Source organism: Neofelis nebulosa, chromosome 2, assembly GCF_028018385.1.
Source record: "Neofelis nebulosa isolate mNeoNeb1 chromosome 2, mNeoNeb1.pri, whole genome shotgun sequence".
Taxonomy (NCBI): Eukaryota; Metazoa; Chordata; class Mammalia; order Carnivora; family Felidae; genus Neofelis; species Neofelis nebulosa.
This window is the reverse complement of record NC_080783.1, coordinates 167,053,527-167,074,515: the sequence shown is the minus strand read 5'-3', so window position 1 is coordinate 167,074,515 and position 20,989 is coordinate 167,053,527. Positions and strand designations below refer to the sequence as shown.

General features: G+C 38.9%; 1 protein-coding gene across 24 annotated transcripts in view; it reads left to right on the top strand.

Moving 5' to 3' along the window:
- The window catches only part of SGIP1 (SH3GL interacting endocytic adaptor 1), a 205,055-nt gene that overhangs the window by 175,258 nt on the left and 8,808 nt on the right, over positions 1 to 20,989 (top strand). For all 24 annotated transcript variants that reach the window (XM_058717059.1, XM_058717060.1, XM_058717065.1 and 21 more), the window contains 6 exons: positions 1,347 to 1,458; positions 9,729 to 9,884; positions 14,197 to 14,329; positions 18,639 to 18,841; positions 20,022 to 20,086; positions 20,664 to 20,828. In XM_058717059.1, coding sequence (XP_058573042.1) covers positions 1,347 to 1,458; positions 9,729 to 9,884; positions 14,197 to 14,329; positions 18,639 to 18,841; positions 20,022 to 20,086; positions 20,664 to 20,828 — 834 coding nt within the window. The remainder of the gene's footprint in view (positions 1 to 1,346; positions 1,459 to 9,728; positions 9,885 to 14,196; positions 14,330 to 18,638; positions 18,842 to 20,021; positions 20,087 to 20,663; positions 20,829 to 20,989) is intronic.

Genomic DNA, 20,989 nt, shown 5'->3' with positions numbered 1-20,989 from the left:
AGGAGGAAGATACACAAAGGGTAGGGTTTTTTTTAACGTTTCTTTATTTTTTAGAGACAGCATGAGAGGGGGTGGGGAGAGAGAGAGGGGGGGACAGAGGATCCAAAGTGGCCTCTGCACGGACAGCAGCCAGCCCGATGTGGAGCTTGAACTCAAGAACTGTGAGATCATGACCTGAGCTGAAGTCCGATGCTCAACCAGGCGCCCCAAAGGGTAGATTTTTTAATAGCCAGAGAAGATTACAGAAGTTACTGAAGGTAAAAGAAAAAAAAGCATAAAATGTAATCTGCTTTAGGGTGGGGAAGAATAAATGTGTTTTGTTTGATAAGAAGGAGAAGCAATGATCGCCAACACAATTAAATACTTTGTCATTAGGAAAACTTTACTGTTCAGTACCATGCCTAGACAGCAAACAGCAAAAACAACAATGTTAAATTTTGCTCCTTTCAGAAACCTCAAGTTCTATCAAAACCATAAAAGAAAATGCTTCCTTTAGACAAACTATATGCTATAATAGGGAAAACATGAGCTTTATAGGACAGCAAATCTAGGTTTGAATTTTAGTTTTGCCACTTAACTGTTACTTTGGGCAAGTCCCTTATCGCTTTGAGCTTTAGTTTTCTCTTCTATACAATGGAAATCATAATGGTTATCCTAAAGGGCTTTTGTGGGATTCTTGTAAGGTATCTAGCACAGCACATGGTATATAGTAGGTCCTCAATAAACATGAGCAGCACTGTGACTGTTTATAGTGCAAATTGATGCATTTGTGTGTCTGTGTTAAGTCAAGGTGTACCTTATGGCATGTATGTTTTTGGACATGTAAACTTGAGCCTACTTGATCTGAAGTTAATTGGGCATTTCAAAACAGAAATAACCCAGGAAAAGACAATGTGTAACATGATACTCCATGGCCGTTTGTCTCTTTAAAATAAAGAAACGCAAGAAGTTTTGAGTGTGTGGGCATTTGTGTAAGGTAAATGCTCAAATAAGAAGCTAGTAAGTTTTCTTTAGGAACTAACCTGCTGTACAAACTGTCATTCAAATACTGCCTTACGCTTTATTTAAAACATTGAAAACCCCCTCTGACTTTATTTTCTGCTTGGATTTTTTTCTGTAGAAAAATACACAATTGAATTAATTTCAAGTGTGTTTGTTTGCAAACCAGCCAAATATTTCCTTTTAAATACTTGAGCTCTATGTTAAATATACACACATGGTTCTTAGCACATTATGTGTTTTCAGTAATAGATTTCATCCTTTTATCCTTTAATGGACTTTTAGTTCCACACATATTAATATGTCTCCTATGTCCATAATAAATGAAAGTTTTCCATTTCATGCAGGTTCTTCCAGGGGACCCAGCCCCCTGACCATGGGAGCCCAGGACACCCTCCCTGTTGCAGCAGCATTTACAGAAACAGTCAATGCCTACTTCAAAGGAGCAGATCCAAGCAAGTAAGCCTGGGGCTTGGTCCACTGGATTCTCCAAACTCTATCCCATTCAGTGGGGGACGCCCTAGTTATAACTATTTCATTCCTTATCCTAAAACCAAGAAAAAAAAATTGGTTAACAATAACAGCATACCTAGAATGGAGGAGAAAATTTAATTAGAAATATTAATTCATTGCTTTTTTAAAAACGTGCCAAAGGACCAAAAATCTATTATCTTACTATCCAGAAATCTCTGGTTCAGTTTTGAATGCAAGTTATAGACAATCCTAACCCAACCACGTAGACAGTGAAAACACTTGTTATCTCACAAAAGTAAATGTCTAGATCATGTCTTTATTGTCTTAGTTTGTAATGGATCTGAATCATTCACATATAAGCTGAAACATGGTGCATTGGAATGAGAACCTGGAACAAAACACATGGCTGTGTTCATAACACAGAGATTAGTAAGAAGACAGGTTATATGTTATCTATACAAAGTAAGGAGAAATTGGCCAAAAAAATTATAATCACGGCAAAGTAAACTCTTGAGAAAAATGCACCACTCTACTCTGTAATTCCATGAGCCTGATTTCACTTATTTCAGTACATACTGAAGGTGGACTTGACCTGAATGCATATATAATATGATTAAATATTTTGCCTTTCTATAAGGACTTCCATAGATAGAGTTCAGGAAGTTTATGGATTCCCTGAAAATTATACCATTTATCTTATGTGTGTGCATAGTGTGTTTGTTCATAGAGAGGATCTACAGCATCCATCAATTTCACAAAAAGGTTTATGATCCAAAAAAAAAAAAAAAAATTAAGAGTGATTATTAGTCTATACTGAAAACAAAAGACCAAAGTCAAACTGGCTTTCAAGTGTATCACTAACACAATTCCAGGTCTGAATGTGATATGTGATGGGTAAGCAAAGGACAAATCTAAGTGAGGAAAGAATTGCTTTTTATTTTTTACTTATAAGGACCAGGACTTACAAAACCTTAGTATCCATGGAAATAAGAATTAGAAAAATAATAAATGTTAACACAGGACCCTAGACTATTTATGAAAAATTTTGAAACAGCGATAATTAACTATAATGAAAACTTGGATCTCCACATATATTTTAAGTGGGAATTTATATGAGTAATTGTGATTCCTCTTTACACTTCAGAAACACTAGTTTTTTTTAAGTCTAAATCTAACAATATTATGCTGGGCAACATGATTAGTAACTCTACCTTAGGTGTTCTATCTAGCCAGCGGGATCTATCAACTTCCCTAAATGTTATGTCCTTTTCAACAACATTTAGATTTTCTTCTAGGCCCAGACTATTGTAGAAAAACAAACACTATGGACTCTGGTGTTTTAGTCCATTTGGGATGCTATAACAGAATACCATGGACTGAGCGGCTTCTGAACCACAGAAGCCTATTTCTCATAGTTCTTGGGGCTGGGAAGTCCCCAAGACTTCCCAAGATCAAGGCTCTAACAGACTCAGTATCTGACCAGAGCCAGCGGCGTCCTGGTTCATAATAACCTTAAATGGGGGTGGGGGAGGGAAGCTAGGGAGCTCTTCGGGGTCGCTTTTATAAAGGCACTGATCTCATTTATGAGGGCTCTACCCTCGTGACCTAATCACCTCCCAACAAGCACCGTCATATTGGAGATCAGATTTCAGTATATACATTTTGGAAGAACACACATATTCAGCCTGTAGCACTCTGGTTTCCCCCATGTCTTCTCTCCATCTTCAAAGCAGGATGGTAATTTGCCACATCCACATATCAATAGGAATTAAAAACTACTCTTACAGAGTATGCATTTGAACTGTTAGAGCACTTAAGCACAATGTGCTTAAGTTGTATACATACTTCATATACACATACTTGTATTTCTGTAGACTCTTCTTTGAACAATTTGTATAACTTTCTGTAATACCAGTTCTAAGGATTATACTTATTATTGACTGACCTACCTATACCTTAGAAAGCTCAGGCTCATCAGACTTGAGAAAAGTGGGAAAAACACACCTTTAAAAGAATAAGAAAGAGTAAAAAGTAGTCAAGAGAGATGTCTATACCAGCATGAAAAACACTGGGAATCACCCAAGAATGAATTCTCTTTTGTCTGCTTACTCATTGGCTTTCATTCATTAATGTATTCAGAGAGACCTAATTGGTGGTAGGAGAACTTCCATTTTTGCCCCCTAAAATCTGTTGTCAAAATATCACTCCTCTGCTCAAACCCCTCCTGTCTTGTTCAAAGCAGAACCCTAATGCTTTAGAATAGTCTATGAGGCTCTACATTATCTGTCCTTTGGGACCCTTCCCCCATTTCAGCTACCACCTCTTTGATCTTGTCTCCATCACTGGCGTTCTTATTCACTCCACTCTACCCACAATGGGTTTATGGCTGTTCTCTGCCATTTGGCCAACCTCATCTGCATCTAAGGGTCTCAGCATTTGTTGCCCTTTCAGCCTGGGTGAAATCTTCTCCAGCTACCTGGGTGATTGCCCCCACACCTCTTTCAGGATTCTTCAGCAGATTTATCAGAGCCCTTCTCTGTCCACCCTATGCAAATAGCAACATTTCTTCCTACCCACTGTCAGCTCTTTCTCCCAACCAACCTCACTTTCTTCCCCCCATCCCCCATTGTCCTTCTCTCTAATTAACGTGCTGAATGTTTTCAGTGTCCACTGTCTGTCTCTTCCCCCACCAGAATGAGAACTGGGACTTTGAGCATTTTCTTCATTCTTATATCCTCAACACCTAAAGCAGGATCTGGCACAATTGTTGAATAAGTTGAGTTGAATGACTCCCCTAGTACTTACAGAATGGCTGCTATGTGCCTGCCATTGTACTAGACAGGGGTTATATTGGTGATGAAGACAGTTGATTTGGAAAATAAGACTTGTGCATACATATAATACAAAGTCCACTGTAGGAGAAGTGTAGTTATGGTGCAAGGGGGGGCTAAGAAGCTTTTAATAATCTTCCTTAAATCCTAAGGAGTGGTGTAGTAACCTACCAGTCACTTTGTAGGTCTGTGCCTATGCCAGCTGGATTCTTCATCCTGTTTCAATTTGCCCAGCATGCTAGAGCACGTATGTGGGCAGGTGTGCACCTGTGATGCTGGTATCCATGACCTTGGCATTCCAGTGATGTGGCACTTGAGCCAAAGCAATATTAGTGTTTTTCTTATGTCCTTCCAAATTAACTGAGTCTTTGACTCTTAATTGCATATACTGAGTCTGTTTTCAATTATATTGCCATAAGTAGTTGCTGTATATATTGCATTATTGATAGATGGGAGATTCAATAATTTCATTGAAATTATGAGATCTGAAATTTATGAACAGATCATGAAGTGACATCCTTCTAAATTTAATTTCAGCTCCAGGCAGTGAATCATTTTAATTGCTGCTCCTTTGTTATTCACTTTCAAAGAAACAACCCAAGTTCAAAACTTCTATCCTAGGGTGAGCAGGGGAGGAGGAGGAGGAAGTCAAACACAGCACCATATAGAGAAATGATACAGAAAAGGCATGTGGACTTGCTTTTGCCTGTGGTTCCTTCTCATCCTGGACCCAAAGCCTTCCCCATTTGCTTTCAGACCATATATTGGAAACAGAAATCTAGCGCTTTAATTATTATATAGTATGATATATGATCCATTTGAGTATAGTTATACTCTTTCTTGGAGTATTCAGAACACCTGTAATAGGCATTTTGATACCCAGGTCTTTCTCGGTTGCTCATAGGCAGAGAACTCCTTGACTTCTGCTGTTGGCTGGGGAAATACATCTCCCATTATCCACTCCTATTTGAACAACCCAGGCACAAGGGGTTAAGTCTTTATTCCCCTGGAAATAAACATGTTTCTGTGTTATGTGCTCTCCTTCTCTTATCATCATATTTCAATTATTTATCTAAGTGTCTGCCTCCCCACTTAAACTGGAAGTTTGGGTGAAGACCACGTCTGTCCTGTTTCTCCCTGCCCATTCTAGGGCACTACATAATAGCTGGTACACTGCATAGACACTCTCTATATAATGGATAATGTTAAGTGTATGAATTTATTTTAACATTTTATTGAGTTCCTACTCTGCACTAGATTCTGTGTAATTTTCCCCCCAAGACATAGCACTCGCTTTATAATCATGGGTAAGATATGTGCAAAAAAAGCTACAAAACTGTTTTAAAAAAATACGTACATCTATCCAAGGAACCTATACAGGAAAAACTAAGGAAGGCCGAATAAACAAACTATTAAGGAAGGCTTCAAAAAGGTCTGCCTTTGAACCGAGTCTTGAAACATGGAAAGGAGTTTGCCTAGTACCCAAACCAATGAAAGGGCGGACAGCTGCACATGACAGAGGAAACTGTGGGCTTGGTTATCAAAGCAGTGCATGAAAGTCATGTTTATGTGAGCCTTGTACTTCTTATGACCTCACATATGTCAAACTCACACACTTCCTAACCAAAATTGGCCAGCATTTCTGTTGGATAGCTAACATGGTACTGCCTGTGGCAATAGGGAGAACCCAGTTTAGAAGTCACTTAGCCAGGTGACCTTGAAATTTTGCCATTCTTGACAAATGTTTCATTTGTAGGGATTCTCATGATTTCGAATTTTGTTCATAACATGAGTTTGTCAATATTTCCATATTGCCGTATTTTCGATTTCCATAATTCAAGCTCACGTGCAATGTCGCCGCATTGCATACTGATAAGAACAGTCGTTAAAGTTAAACAAATATTTTCCTTTAGTGAGTATGAGTTGAAAATATTCATTTTGTGTAGAAAATTTCAGATCTGGAAATAGATACTGGATGAGTTAATAAGTCAGTAAAGTTCTGAATGGATGAATCACTAAATCAGCAAATAAATTATAAATCTGTGACAGTTGACATGCAGTACAGAAATGTAATATACATGAAGAAGCTTGGTGCTTCTTTTTTTTTAATTTTTTTTAATGTTTATTTATTTTTGGCAGAGAGAGAGAGACAGAGCATGAGTGGGGAAGGGTCAGAGAGAGAGGGAGACACAGAATCCCAAGCAGGCTCCAGGCTCCAAGCTGTCAGCACAGAACCCAACACTGGGCTCAAGTTCGGGAACTGCGAGATGATGACAAGAGCCAAAGTCGGAGTCTCAACCGACTGAGCCACCCAGGCGCCCCTTGAAGCTTGGTGCTTCTTACATTGGTTTATATTCACTACTTCTTTCATCAGCCGTGCAACACCATGAGCCCTTTGAAGACGGGGCTGTTTTGCTAATTTTTAAATGGCCTCCCCACTCAAAACAAACAAACAAACATTACATGATTAGGAGTCAATAAATGTTTATTGACTAAATAATGCCACTGCCTCCCCTCGCTGACTGGCTTTCAAAAGAGAAACTTTATCCCTCACCAAGACACCACTTACACCTCATTTTGAGCAACCTGGAAAAGTCACTGAGCAGATCCCTTACCAATTGAAAAACATTTCAGCCATTGCTGCTGACAACAATGTACTAAGGGACGGTAGGTACTGAACTCTGATTTAACAAATGCTCTGACTAATTATTGTTTTCTTCTGAAGTTGTGAAACAGTATTCTGCACATCCACATGTTGAAAAGCATTGAGAATAGACTCAGCTTAAGGGGGAGTCTGGGCTCAGCCCCAGTAATTAATGCAAGGTTTATGTAGCTGAAATGCAGAAAAGGAAGACAGCAGAACTGGCATCCAAAGTGGGGAATCGACAGTACTCTCCAGAAGAGATGGATGTGCAAACTGCCAGAAACCAAAATTTTCATCCAGAGCAATGCAGAGTTATGGATGACCATATCTGAATGAGGGGAGAGATGGGGAACATGGCTACCTTAGGAAGCTTTCCTGCCCTCCACCTTTGACCTCAACCTGGCCTTATACATAAGAGTCTGTAGCAATTCTTCCCATAAGCTATTTTAACTATGCACCAAAGGCCATCTCCCCTGAGACACATGTGTCTCAACAATCACAATTACACAGCATACAAAAGGACTACGGGGCAAATGGCGCTCCCTGTGCTCAGATGTTGAGCTGAGTTTCCATCTATTAATCTCAATTTCCCTAGAAAGTACAGTCCTGAACTTAAAGTTATAGAACTAGTACAAGGGTAAGTTATCCAGATGTAAAGGGAAGTCGTAAAGAAGTTCACTCATTTTAAATATTTACTGTTTCCTAAAGAAGAATAATCCTTTTGAGGTTTCTGCTTCTGGCCAAAGTGTCGTAACAGGGACCGATTTATCTCTTTACCTGAAAATGCCTTGAAAGTGGACAAAACATGTGAACAATGATTTGCCAGACCCTGGATCTGGGGTAAAGGACAGTGACCCCTGAGAGGTGAGGTGTGCCATATGAATGCCTAGCTTTCTTCCTTAAGTGTTTTCAGACATGATACGGGGAAGCCCAGCACACTCCCAGCTGTTTACGAGGAGGTGTCTCACCGAGGCATACTCCACAGCAAACTGACTTGGGGGTGGCAGAGGAAGCTAATGGCCACGTGGTGGGTACTGCAGGTCACCATGCACTGCAGAAGCTGGCTGTGGAGAAGGAAGGCGTGCACGTGACAGGAGACTGGAGCCAGAGAACCCACCTACATTGCAGGATCTGGGCACTGGGGCAGCCCAGACACATGCACTACAGGGGCCAGATGCTGGGGAAGCTGCCTGTACCACCAGGCACTATCAAAGCCACATGGGCTACAGTACCCACACACTGGGGATGCCACATGCTCTGCAGAGGTCCCACACACAAGCTTCCAGCACCGCAAGAGCCTGGCACCAGGTATGCCCTAAGTACTGTGGAAGCCAGCCTAGCAAGTACCTGGGAACGGGGAAGGAAAGATCTCTTTTTCCTGCAATGTCTTTTTAGTGCCCTCTACTGACAAAATTTAACATAGTGCCTGCTGGCAAAGAAAAAGTATATACAAAGGGCTCAATAATTTTCTCAGTGCAGGCAATAAAGGGTGAATTGGAACTACATTGATTTTATATAGAAATTGACACCATGATTTTAAATTTCATATTGAAGTGCAAAGGGACTACAGAAGCGAAAACAATTTTGAACAAGAAGTTGGTGGATTAATGCTACTTGATTTCAGTGTGATCCAGTGATTCTCCCCCTACATTTATTTGCCAAGAGATATGAGAGCATATGTCCATACAAAGACTTGTACAAACATATTCACCACAGCTTTATTTGTAATACTTAAAAACTGGAAAGAGTCCAAATGTTTTTCAACAAATTAATGGATTAAAAAAAAAAAAAAAAACCCCTGTGGGCTAGCCATATGCTACACAGCAATAAAAAGTCATGAACTATTGATGCATACACTACATAGATGAATCTCTAATTACAGAGTGGAAGAAGCCAGATGAAAAAATTACATACTTTATGATTCTGTTTACATGAAATTCTAGAATGTGCAAACTAATAGCAGTGTCAGAAAGCTATATTAGCAATTGCCTAGGGATAAGGAGAAAAGCAGCAGAGAGGGATCACAGAAATGTGTGAGGCAACTCTTAGGGGTACTGGGTATTTTCCTTAACTTGATTGCATGAGGGCTTCACAGGTATAAAATATATTAAAAATTATGGAAGTTTACACTATAAATGAGTGCCATTTATTGTATGTCAATTGTGCCCCAACAAAGCACTTAAAAAAAACAGTTATTCTTCCTTTCAAATTATTATCTTATTGTGCTAACTTGTATGACTGATTTTTACAGTTTCAACCGAATAGACATGGGATAAATATATAGTTAAATGGAAGCAAGGAGTTTACCTCTTCAGTACAGAAAAGAACATATTCAAGACATCAATCATGTTACTGAGAACTAAAATAAGACCCAGTCAATAGTGTGATAATGCTGTGCGTTTGATTTTGTTATCTTCAAATATGTTGCCAAAGATTCAGAAATCAGAGACCAAAATAACCACCAAAATAGGTGATTCTATTGTGAGGTGAACAGATAGACATTTCTACAGAAAGAGAAAAGCTGCATTTTTCTTACAATTCAAAAGCACATTCAACAGATGGCGACTTTTTTGGATAAGTGTTAACACAAACCTTGCATTCTCAGGTCTTGGAAATGATTTAGTAGTTGACAGCGGAATTGTTTAAGAGCTTACCTTGTGTCTCTCCTGCTATTGTACTATTGTTACATAAATCATTTCTTTTTCCCAACTGTTTTGATTCACAGCTTATTGACCTGGGCTTCCTCTCTCTCTTTCCTCTCATGTGTTTTGATATGCCAGATGTATCGTGAAGATTACTGGAGAGATGGTGTTGTCTTTTCCTGCCGGCATCACCAGACACTTTGCCAACAATCCATCGCCAGCTGCTCTGACTTTTCGGGTGATAAATTTCAGCAGGTTAGAACACGTCCTGCCAAATCCCCAACTTCTCTGCTGGTAAATATATTTTGCACAAATTTTTTTAGAGATGTGTGTCACTTAGCACTGGATACTTAGATGAAGGATATACCTTAGCAAGAAAATAGCATGGTAGAGAAATTGCCGCTACTCAGATATGTTTGTAGATTCAACCCAGAAGTTTGCTACCTGTCAACATCTTTTGTGTATAATCGTGTGTAGATGCTTATATGTATTCTAACGGCCAACCATCTCAAGGGGCTGAAGAGACATTTAGAGTAATAAAATCTGTATCAGTGACAGTTTGTTTATTCATTGCCTGTTTACTTGCCATCAGTAAACAATGGATGAGGAGAGTGGGAAATAAGCCCAATAAAAGGAATAAAATCCATTTGTTGTCTTAGCATCTTTTAAAGTCAAATGATATTTGAACTGTGAGCTCGTCTTCACATGAGCTTGAAGTCTTTTTCGTGAAATACATAATTTCGCAGTAATGGTAATTGTTTTAATGGAACTGTACATGTATTCAAAGAAGCTAATGTGAATTTGTTTATATAAATATACTATTCACATTTTCTAACTGTTAAATCTGAACATGGACCTATCATACCTACATGCATGTGGGTTCACACAAACATACACGTGTATGGAGCTATTAAAAATGATCAACTGTAAGAGTTAATTACTGGCAATGAATGAGACAAAAAACTGTCATTCTTGACAGCTTCTTATCATTAAGTCCTGATATTTTACTCAAAAATCTCTCTCTAAAGTGGCCATTTTTTTCTCTTTACTGTGACCTCCCTGTCCAAGTGACCACTGTCATTTTCCTGGACCACTGAAAATGCTTTCCTTCTTCTCTTCCTGCATCCAAGCTTGCCCCCTTACTGCATTTGTTACACAACAGCTGAGTCACTTTCTGTGAGGTGAATCAGGCCATCCTCACGTATAATCCTCAAGTGGCTTTGCATTGCATCTGTACCTGAATGCAAACTTGTTACCACTGCCTTTGAGACCTAGAGTCGTCTACCCTTGCCTGCCTCTCTGTTATCATTTCCCACCGTCCTGCCTCAGAATCCTGGTAGCTCCAGCCAGGCTTGCCAGGCTTAAGAACAGGCTGGGATTTGTGTGCTTGTTTCCTCCGCCTCCGATACTATTTCCGTCCCTCTTCACCTGACCCTGACTCACTCTTCAGATTTCAGCTCTGCCTTGTCTCCCTGGACCATTCCACTCCTCTTCCACCCCCAACCCCCATTCTTAAACCAAATATGCCCTATTGTTATTCCCTCTCAAGGTATCCTTTTCTTTCCCTTGTTGCTCTTGCTAGAATTAATAATTATATATCTGTTTGTGTTTCTTCATTCATCCATCTCCCCCACTAGACTGTAAAATCCATGAGAGAAGGGAACACATCTCTTAGTTCACCACCACATCTTCAGTACCTTCCACTACACCTGGCATCTAGTAAGGACTTAACTAACATTTGTTCAATGAATGAACAACTCAACTATCATTTAAAGAATTTAGTAAAGCTGGGTATTTATGTAGAAATAGCTAAAGGTTGTCGGTATTTGGAATTTAAAGACCAACATCGTTGCTTTCTTCACTGAGACTTGTTCACTCAGTGGTGACAAAACAGTCACAGATCTGTCAGGTGACTACCAAGATCACCTCCTCCTCTTTGGTCCTTGTGATGGTTGAACTGGCAAACTTGATTCCAGGTTTAAAAGTGTGGAAATATATGGTCACGCATTAAATGAAAAATAAACGTAAAGCAATCAAGACTGGAAATCAGAAGCTTGTTATTTCACTCTCCCTCTCTGTTTTTGACGTTCACATTGAGCCAGTTAATTTTATTTGTCAAGGTTCCTCCGTCTGAAATTAGGAGTTAGGTGCCATCATCTCACTGGTTTGTTTGTTAATAAGACGAGTGTGGGTGTTACAGTTTTTGTTGCATTTTTAGGCCATTATGTGGCCAGGTTTTTAATCATACATGCAAGAGTTTTATACTTATATTAATATATAAGTCCTAGGAATTGAATTAAATAACATCCTGAGTATGTTTTTGCCTGACACAATATTATGTAGACCCTTACCTTACTATTATTATCTGCTAAAACAAGAATAAAAAATACTCATTTGGAGCTTATAAATTCTAAATATTTGATTATTGTGTCAGGGCTGTGATTGGTAATTCATGGCCATGTAGCTTATGTGGGTTTGTTATGTGGGACTGCTCTAACATCACTACTACCAGCCCTAGTTTTTAAAAGGCAGCATAAGCGAGTATTTTTCTCGATCACAGTACAAGCCTTTTAACATCTATTGCCTTAGACCAGCCAATTCTCTCATTTATGTGTTCTGAAAGACTTCATTTAGGTTCGCAGCTCGGCACCTGAACACCTTTGGGTTTGCGACCCCTTGACAGGGACCAAATTGAAGTTTACTTCTATTTTCCCATTATGAAAGGGGTTTGCTTGTAAAGAATATTCGGGAACAATCGTGAAGCCAATCATGAGACTAAAGAATTCTCAAGACTTCTTGAGCATTCAAGAATCGCCTCTCCAAGTAACTGGCATCTCTATCTGATTGACAAAACTTTCTTGAATATTTATTAAAGCAAGCTCTCTGAGGAATTATCGTAGATATATGACTTAGCTTAATTTGTTATTAAACTTAGAAAGTACATTTCTGTAAAAAAATAGTGTCATTGAAAATTTCCCAACTATTCAGATCTGCTTAGTACAAATTAATGACATGTTACTGGATATTCATTCTGTACCTCTATTTTGGTACAGTGGGAAAGTATGACCTACAGTATACTGACCTGGGCTGGCATCCTGACTGTTCTTTTAGCTGTTACCCATAAGCAAATCACTTAATTTCACTGACTCTCTATCACTCTTATCTCCAGCCCCTGGGTAACTTGGATGCTCTTAGGTAATACAAGTTTAGACAGCCCTCATCAGCATCCTTAGCTCAGCTTACCAGGGGCAATGTCTCAGGGGCCGGGAATCTTTTCCATCCACATCCTACATGCCCACAGTTGTAGAGCTTTGTTTTTGTTTTGTCCTCAACAACCTATACCAGGGCCCAGCAGAATTCACATGGGTCATGCTGAGACTGAGCCCCCCACAGCCACTCCCTCCTAACAGATCAGTAGCAGTTTTAAAGCCCTGATGTTTTTTTGACTCATTCTCTTAATTTGTTTGACTTTTGGAGGCTGGATCATACCAACTTACTTCTGGCCTGCCTTCATCACTTTATTACTGTCATCCTTCTGTCTTCTTAACCTCTAATTTCCATTCAGTAAGTGAGTTGTATGTCAGGTTACTGAATTACTTGGGCCCTCAGTTTCCTTATTATGTGAAAGTGAACAGAGGCTGCTCACACTCTTGACTGATTCCATTTGTCATTGAGACAAGCATTTTCAAGATACATTGGGTGACTGACGTATGTAGAGACACCTGAGCAAAGCTAACAAATCTTTAAGAATACCAAATTCCTGGGGCACCTGGGTGGCTCAGTTGGGCAACTGACTTTGGCTCAGGTCATGATCTCACAGCTTGTGAGTTCGGGCCCCGCGTCAGGCTCTGTGCTGACATCTCGGAGCCTGGAGCCTGCTTCGGATTCTGTGTCTCCCTCTCTCTCTGCCCCACCCTTTCTTGCTCTCTGTCTCTCAAAACTGAATAAACATTAAAAAAAAAAAAAAGAATACCAAATTCCTGAATTCATCACGACTCCATTTCTTTATTGTAACTACCATGATTATTATCATTTAAATTCCAAGACCATCTTGTAAGTGCAGTGACTATTTTCTGATCTGGATGCTCTCAGATAAAATACCATGGTAGTTTTAGGATCACATTTTTCTCCTCAGTTGGAGATAAAGACTGTGTTTACATTTGGCCAAATATTTAACTCAGTAATTTCTGAGAAACTACTGTTCATGTCAATTAAAAAAAAAAAAATCAATGTACCCAGCTCCTTGATTGCATTAACTGACTAATTCAGAGGAAACTGTGGTCATGTAGAAAGAGCTATTAAGTTTGGGTTAATAAATAATTCACTCTTTAGAGCAACCAGTTATCATCAGGATTGGTTGATATTATTGGGCACTCACTGAAATTCGTAGCAATACAACCATACTTCCTTATGTGTATTAATCTCTTAACATAATACCATTCAGAACTACAGTTGTACTAAAGCTATAGTACTGTTAGTAATATGATCTCTATAGATTGTCATAGATGGATATAGAAATCAGATGACACTTTGCTAAGATGCTTCTTTGAGTGGATAATATTTGTCACAAGATGCGACTCAACAATTTTTTTTCCCAACTGAATAGCGATAACACTCAAAATGATGCCAATACCAAGGAATTCTGGGTAAACATGCCAAATTTGATGACTCACTTAAAGAAAGTGTCGGAACAAAAACCCCAGGCTACGTATTATAACGTGGACATGCTCAAGTATCAGGTAAGCCTATTCATACAGTCAGGGTGTCTCTTCCACATTATAATTGTGTATTCTAATATGCCTAACATTAAATAAAAGAAAATAAAATAACATTCCTTTTAATCTAACTTAAAAGCTATAATTTATAAGAAAATAGAAGCTTAAAAGGCTACTTGGAGATTATAAAAATGAAGTTGCAAGAAATTTCAATAATTGAGATTGAATCCTATGAATTTTAAAGCCTGAGGGATTTTTCTTTTAAGTCTCCATCCTATTTGTCATTAAGTGAACCTAGAAAGCAGACAGAACTCACCTACTGCAACATGAGGTGGGTGTAAAGTATTAAAGTGTAGGCAAGAAACTGAATTCTGGAATTAAGTCAGCTTCCTACTGGCCACTGACTTTAGACACTTAATCTCCCTGAACCCCTGTTTCCTCATCTGCAAATAAGGATAATAGTGATTCCTACCTAGATGTTTTTTTAAATTAATTAATTAATTAATTTATTTATTTATTTATTTTTATTTACATCTAAGTTAGCTAAAATATGGTGCAATAATGATTTCAAGAGGAGGATTTAGTGATTCATCACTTACACTTAACACCCAGTGCTCATCCCAACAAGTGTCGTCCTTAATGCCCCTTACCCATTTAGCCCATCCCCCCCACCCAAAACCCCTCCAGCAAACCTCAGTTTGTTTTCTGTATTTAAGAGTCTCTTATGGTTAATCTCCCTTCCTGTTTTTATATTATTTTTCCTTCCCTTCTCTTATGTTCCTCTGTTTGGTATCTTAAATTCCACATATGAATGAAGTCATATGATATTTGTCTTTCTCTGACTGACTAATTTCACTTAGCATAATACCCTCTAGTTCCATCCATGTTGTTGCAAATGGTAAGATTTCATTCTTTTGATCACCAAGTAATATTCCATTTTAAGTATATATATATATATATATATATATATATATATGTGTGTGTGTATATATATACATATATATATGTGTGTGTGTATATATATATATATATATATACACCACATCTTCTTTACCCATTATGTATATGTATATATATATATATATATATATATGTGTGTGTGTGTGTGTGTATATATATATATATATATATACACCACATCTTCTTTACCCATTCATCCATCGATGGACATTTGGGCTCTTTCCATAATTTGGCTATTGTCGATAGCGCTGTTATAAACACTGGGTGCATGTGCCCCTTTGAAACAGCACTCATATCTTTTGGGTAATACCTAGTAGTGTAATTGCTGGGTCATAGGGTAGTTCTATTTTTAATTTTTTGAGGAACCTCCATACTGTTTTCCAGAGTGGCTGTACCAGTTTGCATTCCCACCAGCAATGCAAAAGGGTTCCTCTTTCTCTGCATCCTTGCCAACATCTGTTGTTGCCTGAGTTGTTACTTTTAGTCATTTTGACAGGTGTGAGGGCGTATCTCATTGTGGTTTTGATTTGTATTTCCCTGATGAGTGATGTTGAGCATCTTTTCATGTGTCTGTTAGTCATCTGGATGTCTTCTTTGGAAAAGTGTCTATTCATGTCTTTTGCCTATTTCTTCACTGGATTATTTGTTTTTTGGGTGTTGAGTTTGGTAAGTTCTTTAAAGATTTTGGATACTAACCCTTTATCTGATATGTCATTTGCAAATATCTTCTCCCATTCTCTCGGTTGCCTTTTAGTTTTGCTGATTGTTTCCTTTGCTGTGCAGAAGCTTTTTATTTTGATGAGGTCCCAGTCTGAGGACTGTCTTTATTCCATTGGATATTCGTTCCTGATTTGTCAAAGATTAGTTGGTCATATGTTTGTGGGTCCATTTCTGGGTTCTCTATTCTGATCCATTGATCTGAGTGTCTGTTTTTTGTGCCAGTACCATACTGTCTTGATGATTACAGCTTTGTAATATAGCTTGAGGTCCAGAACTGTGATGCTTCCAGCTTTGGTTTTCTTTTTCAGGATTGCTTTGGCTGTTTGGGGTCTTTTCTGGTGCCATACAAATTTTAGGGTTGTTTTTTCTGTGAAGAATGCTAGTGTTATTTTGATAGGAATTGCACTGAATATGTAGATTGCTTTGGGTGGTGTAGACATTTTAACAATATTTGTTCTTCCAATCCATGAGCATGGAATGTTTTTCCACTTTTTTTGTGCATCTTCTTCATTTTCTTTCATAAGCTTTCTATAGTTTTCAGTGTATAGATTTTTTACCTCTTTGGTTAGGTGTATTCCTAGGTATTTTATGGTTTTTGGTGCAATTGTAAATTGATTTCTTTCTGCTGCTTCCTTACTGGCATATAGAAATGCAGTTTCTGTATGTTGATTTTATATTCTGTGACTTTGCTGAATTCATGGATCAGTTCTAGCAGGCTATTCATGGAGTCTTTGAGTTTTCCACATAGAGTATCATGTTATCTGTGAAGAGTGAGAGTTTGACTTCCTCCTTGCTGATTTGGATGCCTTTTATTTCTTTGTGTTGTCTGATTTCTGAGGACTTTCAACACTATGCTGAATAACAGTCCTACCTAGATGTTTTATAGGTTGTTGTGAGGGATTAATAGCCTAATATATTTCAAAGTATTTGTAAAATATAAGTAGCCCTAGGCCTGCCGTTTTGTTTTAAAGTGAGCTCTGAGGAATCCCATTTGTTGTTTAGTTGTGGTCATACTGTTTTCCAACCATCCAAGGTATTGGGTGGGAATCACAGCAAGCATGTTGTGGGATTGCCTTAAAATCTCAGCATGTTTATTTTTTGGCCATCAGGAGCATCCAATCAAAAACATACCTGTACAAATTCAAAAAGCACTTGTCACTGGGTAGAGGAGCCACTGTAAAGTCAAGAACTACCACTGAGATAGAGGGCAGAAACAGGCAGGGAAGTGTCCGTCTGCTGTGCTTTTGATTTACCTTATATAACACATTTTCAAAGCATAGTTCATTTGCAGAGGCTTGTGCCGCTAAAAATATTTCAAGTATAAAAACTTATAATAGTTATCTAACTACAGTTGTCATTGAAAGCCATGTCTGTCATTTTATAAAAGAACCCATATCTGGGCTTGTTTCTGTAGCAACCACTGCTGCCTTCTGAACTCAACCTGCCCTCAGGCCCCTTCCCCATGGTGTCCCTATGTGTGAGCAATGCTAGGCCAATAGCCAGCTGTTTATAGTCTTTAAAATTGGCAAAACTCGTACTCCACACAAAAAAACTGGAAGGGCATGGAACGCCTGGGTGGCTCAGTTGGTTTAGCGTCCGATTTTTGATTTAGGTTCAGGTCATGATCTCACTGTTAGTGAGACAGCCCCATGTTGGGCTCTGCTTGGGATTCTCTGCCTCCCTCTCTCTGCCCCACACCAGCTCACACACACACACTCTCTCTCTCTAAATAAACTGAAAAACAAAAACAACTGCAAGGGCATAGACGTCACCCACACAGACCCTGCAGTATATGTATGTGTGCTGGTTAAAGAAGTCTCCTAGAGTACCATCACAGTGAACAATCGAAACATAATAACACTGTGAACTCACTGTGGACCCAGAAATCAAGTTGGTATTTTTGTCTTTAGATAAGACAATATTGTTGGTTCTGCAAATGTGGCTTTTCCTTGGTCAAATTCATCGTTGATTCTAGCTAGAATTGACAGGAGACGGTAGAATGTACCCATTCTAATTAGAGGACCTGGGTTCAAGTCCTCACTCTGGCAGATCCCAAAGGAGTAATAATACTCTGCTTTGTCTAACTCGCTGGTATGTTGTGAAGAGAAAGTACGAGAGTATCAGCAGGTAATCTATGTGAAAACACTAATGCTTTTACTAAGTGCTAGGCACTATGCTGACTGTTTCACATAAAATATCTTCAATTTCCCTGACAACTCTAGGGGTGGATATTATTATTATAATTCCCCTTTGGCAGATGAAGAAATAACTAAGGCTCAGACAGGTTTAGTGACTGGTCCAAGATCTGCTTGTAAGTAACAGTCAGAACTCAGATCCAAGACTAACTCCTTGGCCTCAGCTCCTAACCAGCTCCTAAACACCTCCCTAACTGACCTAAAGTGCATTGTAAACTCTAAAGTGCTATGGAGATTTTATGTTTTTAACCTATAACAATTTACCTGTAGCACCCATCTCTCTTTCACAGGGCACCCTTCACAGTGATAATTTATTGAGGGCTCATTTGTAAACAGCACTGACAACATTGTGACATTTTATAGCTAAGAGTATCCCCATGGGAGATAGTCAGAGCTTCTAGCTTTGTCTCAGATTAGTGGTCAAGTCTTAAATATTCTCTTTGCTATCGTTTGGCAAGGTGTCTGCCCAGGGCATTCAGTCCACACCCCTGAACCTGGCAGTGAACTGGCGGTGTGAGCCAGCAAGCACTGACCTGCGCATAGATTACAAATACAATACGGATGCAATGACAACTGCGGTGGCCCTCAACAACGTGCAGTTCCTGGTCCCCATAGATGGAGGGGTAACCAAGCTCCAGGCCGTTCTCCCACCAGCAGTCTGGTAAGGAGACCCCAGTCCCCTTCCTCTTTACCAATGGGCTCTTTCTGGGCAAAGGGATCACAGACTTCTTAGCATTTGTGTTTCCTACAGGAGGAGATCACAGCAGGCCTATGTGTCAGGGTTCAGAGCAGGAAACAGCAACCATTCTGTTCTGTTATTTTAAGCAGAAAATGATTTAACACAGGGATTCAGATGCTCACACGATGGTGGAAGTGCTAGAGGAATAAGCTTTAGGCTGGATCTCCAAGAATGTTTCCCAGAACACTGCAGAACTGGCCTGCCAGGGAAGCTGCTACCTCAGCCACAACCATGAAGCATAGATACCAGGAAGCTGCCCATGGAGCCATTGAATTCAAGAACTCACTGCTGCCATGTTGATCCAAGGATAAGAAAGTTCCTACCGGCACTGCCTTAACTACTCAACACTCACAGAACTGGAGCCTGGGCTGTATGGAGCACTTTGTTAGAAGATCCCCACATCTCAGTTGGGTTACTGGCCAGCAGAAAATAGCCACGAAAGTGGCAGGAGAATGGCCTCTGCCTCCCTTCTATCCTCCAAATCTCAAGCAGTGCATGTAATTGGTAGACCCTAACATGCATCTAGGACCCTAACTACAGGGGTGTCTAAGAAATGTAGGGTTTTGTTTTATAGCCTTCTGAGCTATAAAAAGACACCACTAGAGAAGGTATGGGAACAGATACTGAATAGACACTGCGTACCAATAGCAGTTGTTAAAAATAACTTGTTCTCTTAGAAAAAATTACTCTAGTTTTTCCATGTGATTCTTAGAAGCAAAAAGGAGAACATTAAAAAGAAAGTCAGCCATATGATAGCTCCAACTTAAGTTACTTGAATTAATTGGTTAACATTTCTCATCTGTGTTTTCAGTAGCTGTGTCAAATAACTGCCTGTCTTCTACATGTTTTCCTATCTGACAGTGTTGTGGCTAGTTACAATAAGGAACAGAAAAAAGAGAGAATTATAGATGGATGGATAGATGGATGCATGGATGGATGGATGCATGCATAGATAGGTACGTAGGTAGATAGATAAAGCATAAATTGTAGTTAACATTTTCAAGATTCATTTTTTTAAGTTAGCCCTATCTAGAAAAAATACGGCATCCATTAGACAAAAACCTTTGCCTATGCAAAAGCCTTTTACCTATTTTATTTTTAGGAATGCTGAACAACAGAGAATATTGTGGAAGATTCCTGATATTTCTCAGAAGTCAGAAAATGGAGGTAATGTCATTGTAGGCTTATTTTAATTAATATTTAAGGCTGAAATAACTTTCAGGTATTAGAAAACTATTAGCAAAAATACACTTAGATTGAAAACAAGCAAAATATTTCACTTCACTTTGGTATATACTTATTTCAACCAATAAAAGCAAATAATTCCTGCATGAATCCTCTACTTCCCCTTTTCTGTCCACCCCCACATCAAACAGACTATTCTTCAGAGAAGAGCTTTTCATGAGACATGTTTTCATTTTGTATCAGATCTCAACTCTCTGCTAGTTTAGGTATTTCTTACTTTCTTGTGATATTAATCATAGCTTGGAAAATACATTGCCTTCCAAGTATCATGCTCCCAAATTTTGGAGTACCGTTTGTCTGAGTTACACTTTCATCAGTGTTCAAAAAGGAGTTCCTCATAAAATTTCATGATAAATTTCATTCATTACCATTTTGTCACTGAAACAATTACCATTGTCTAGTAAGTTAGATTGTGTATGTTAACTTTTGAATACAATTTCCAAAACTATATCCATCATGTTGTGTTGACTGTTATCTTGTAATGATACTCTTTTCTTAGGGGTGGGTTCTTTATTGGCAAGATTTCAGTTATCTGAAGGCCCAAGCAAACCTTCCCCATTGGTTGTGCAGTTTACAAGTGAAGGAAGCACCCTTTCTGGTTGTGACATTGAACTTGTTGGAGCAGGGTATCGGTTTTCACTTATCAAGAAAAGATTTGCTGCAGGTAAGTGGGTATCCTGTGAGTTTCATTTGCAAAAATAGTGTTGCCATAGCTACTCTTTCTTAAGAAGGAATAGTGTCTGATTTGCTCATCTTCTTTCTTTTCCTCTTCCCCACTCCCAAGCCCCATTTCTCATCCCAGTTAGAAAGCAAACCAATTATAGA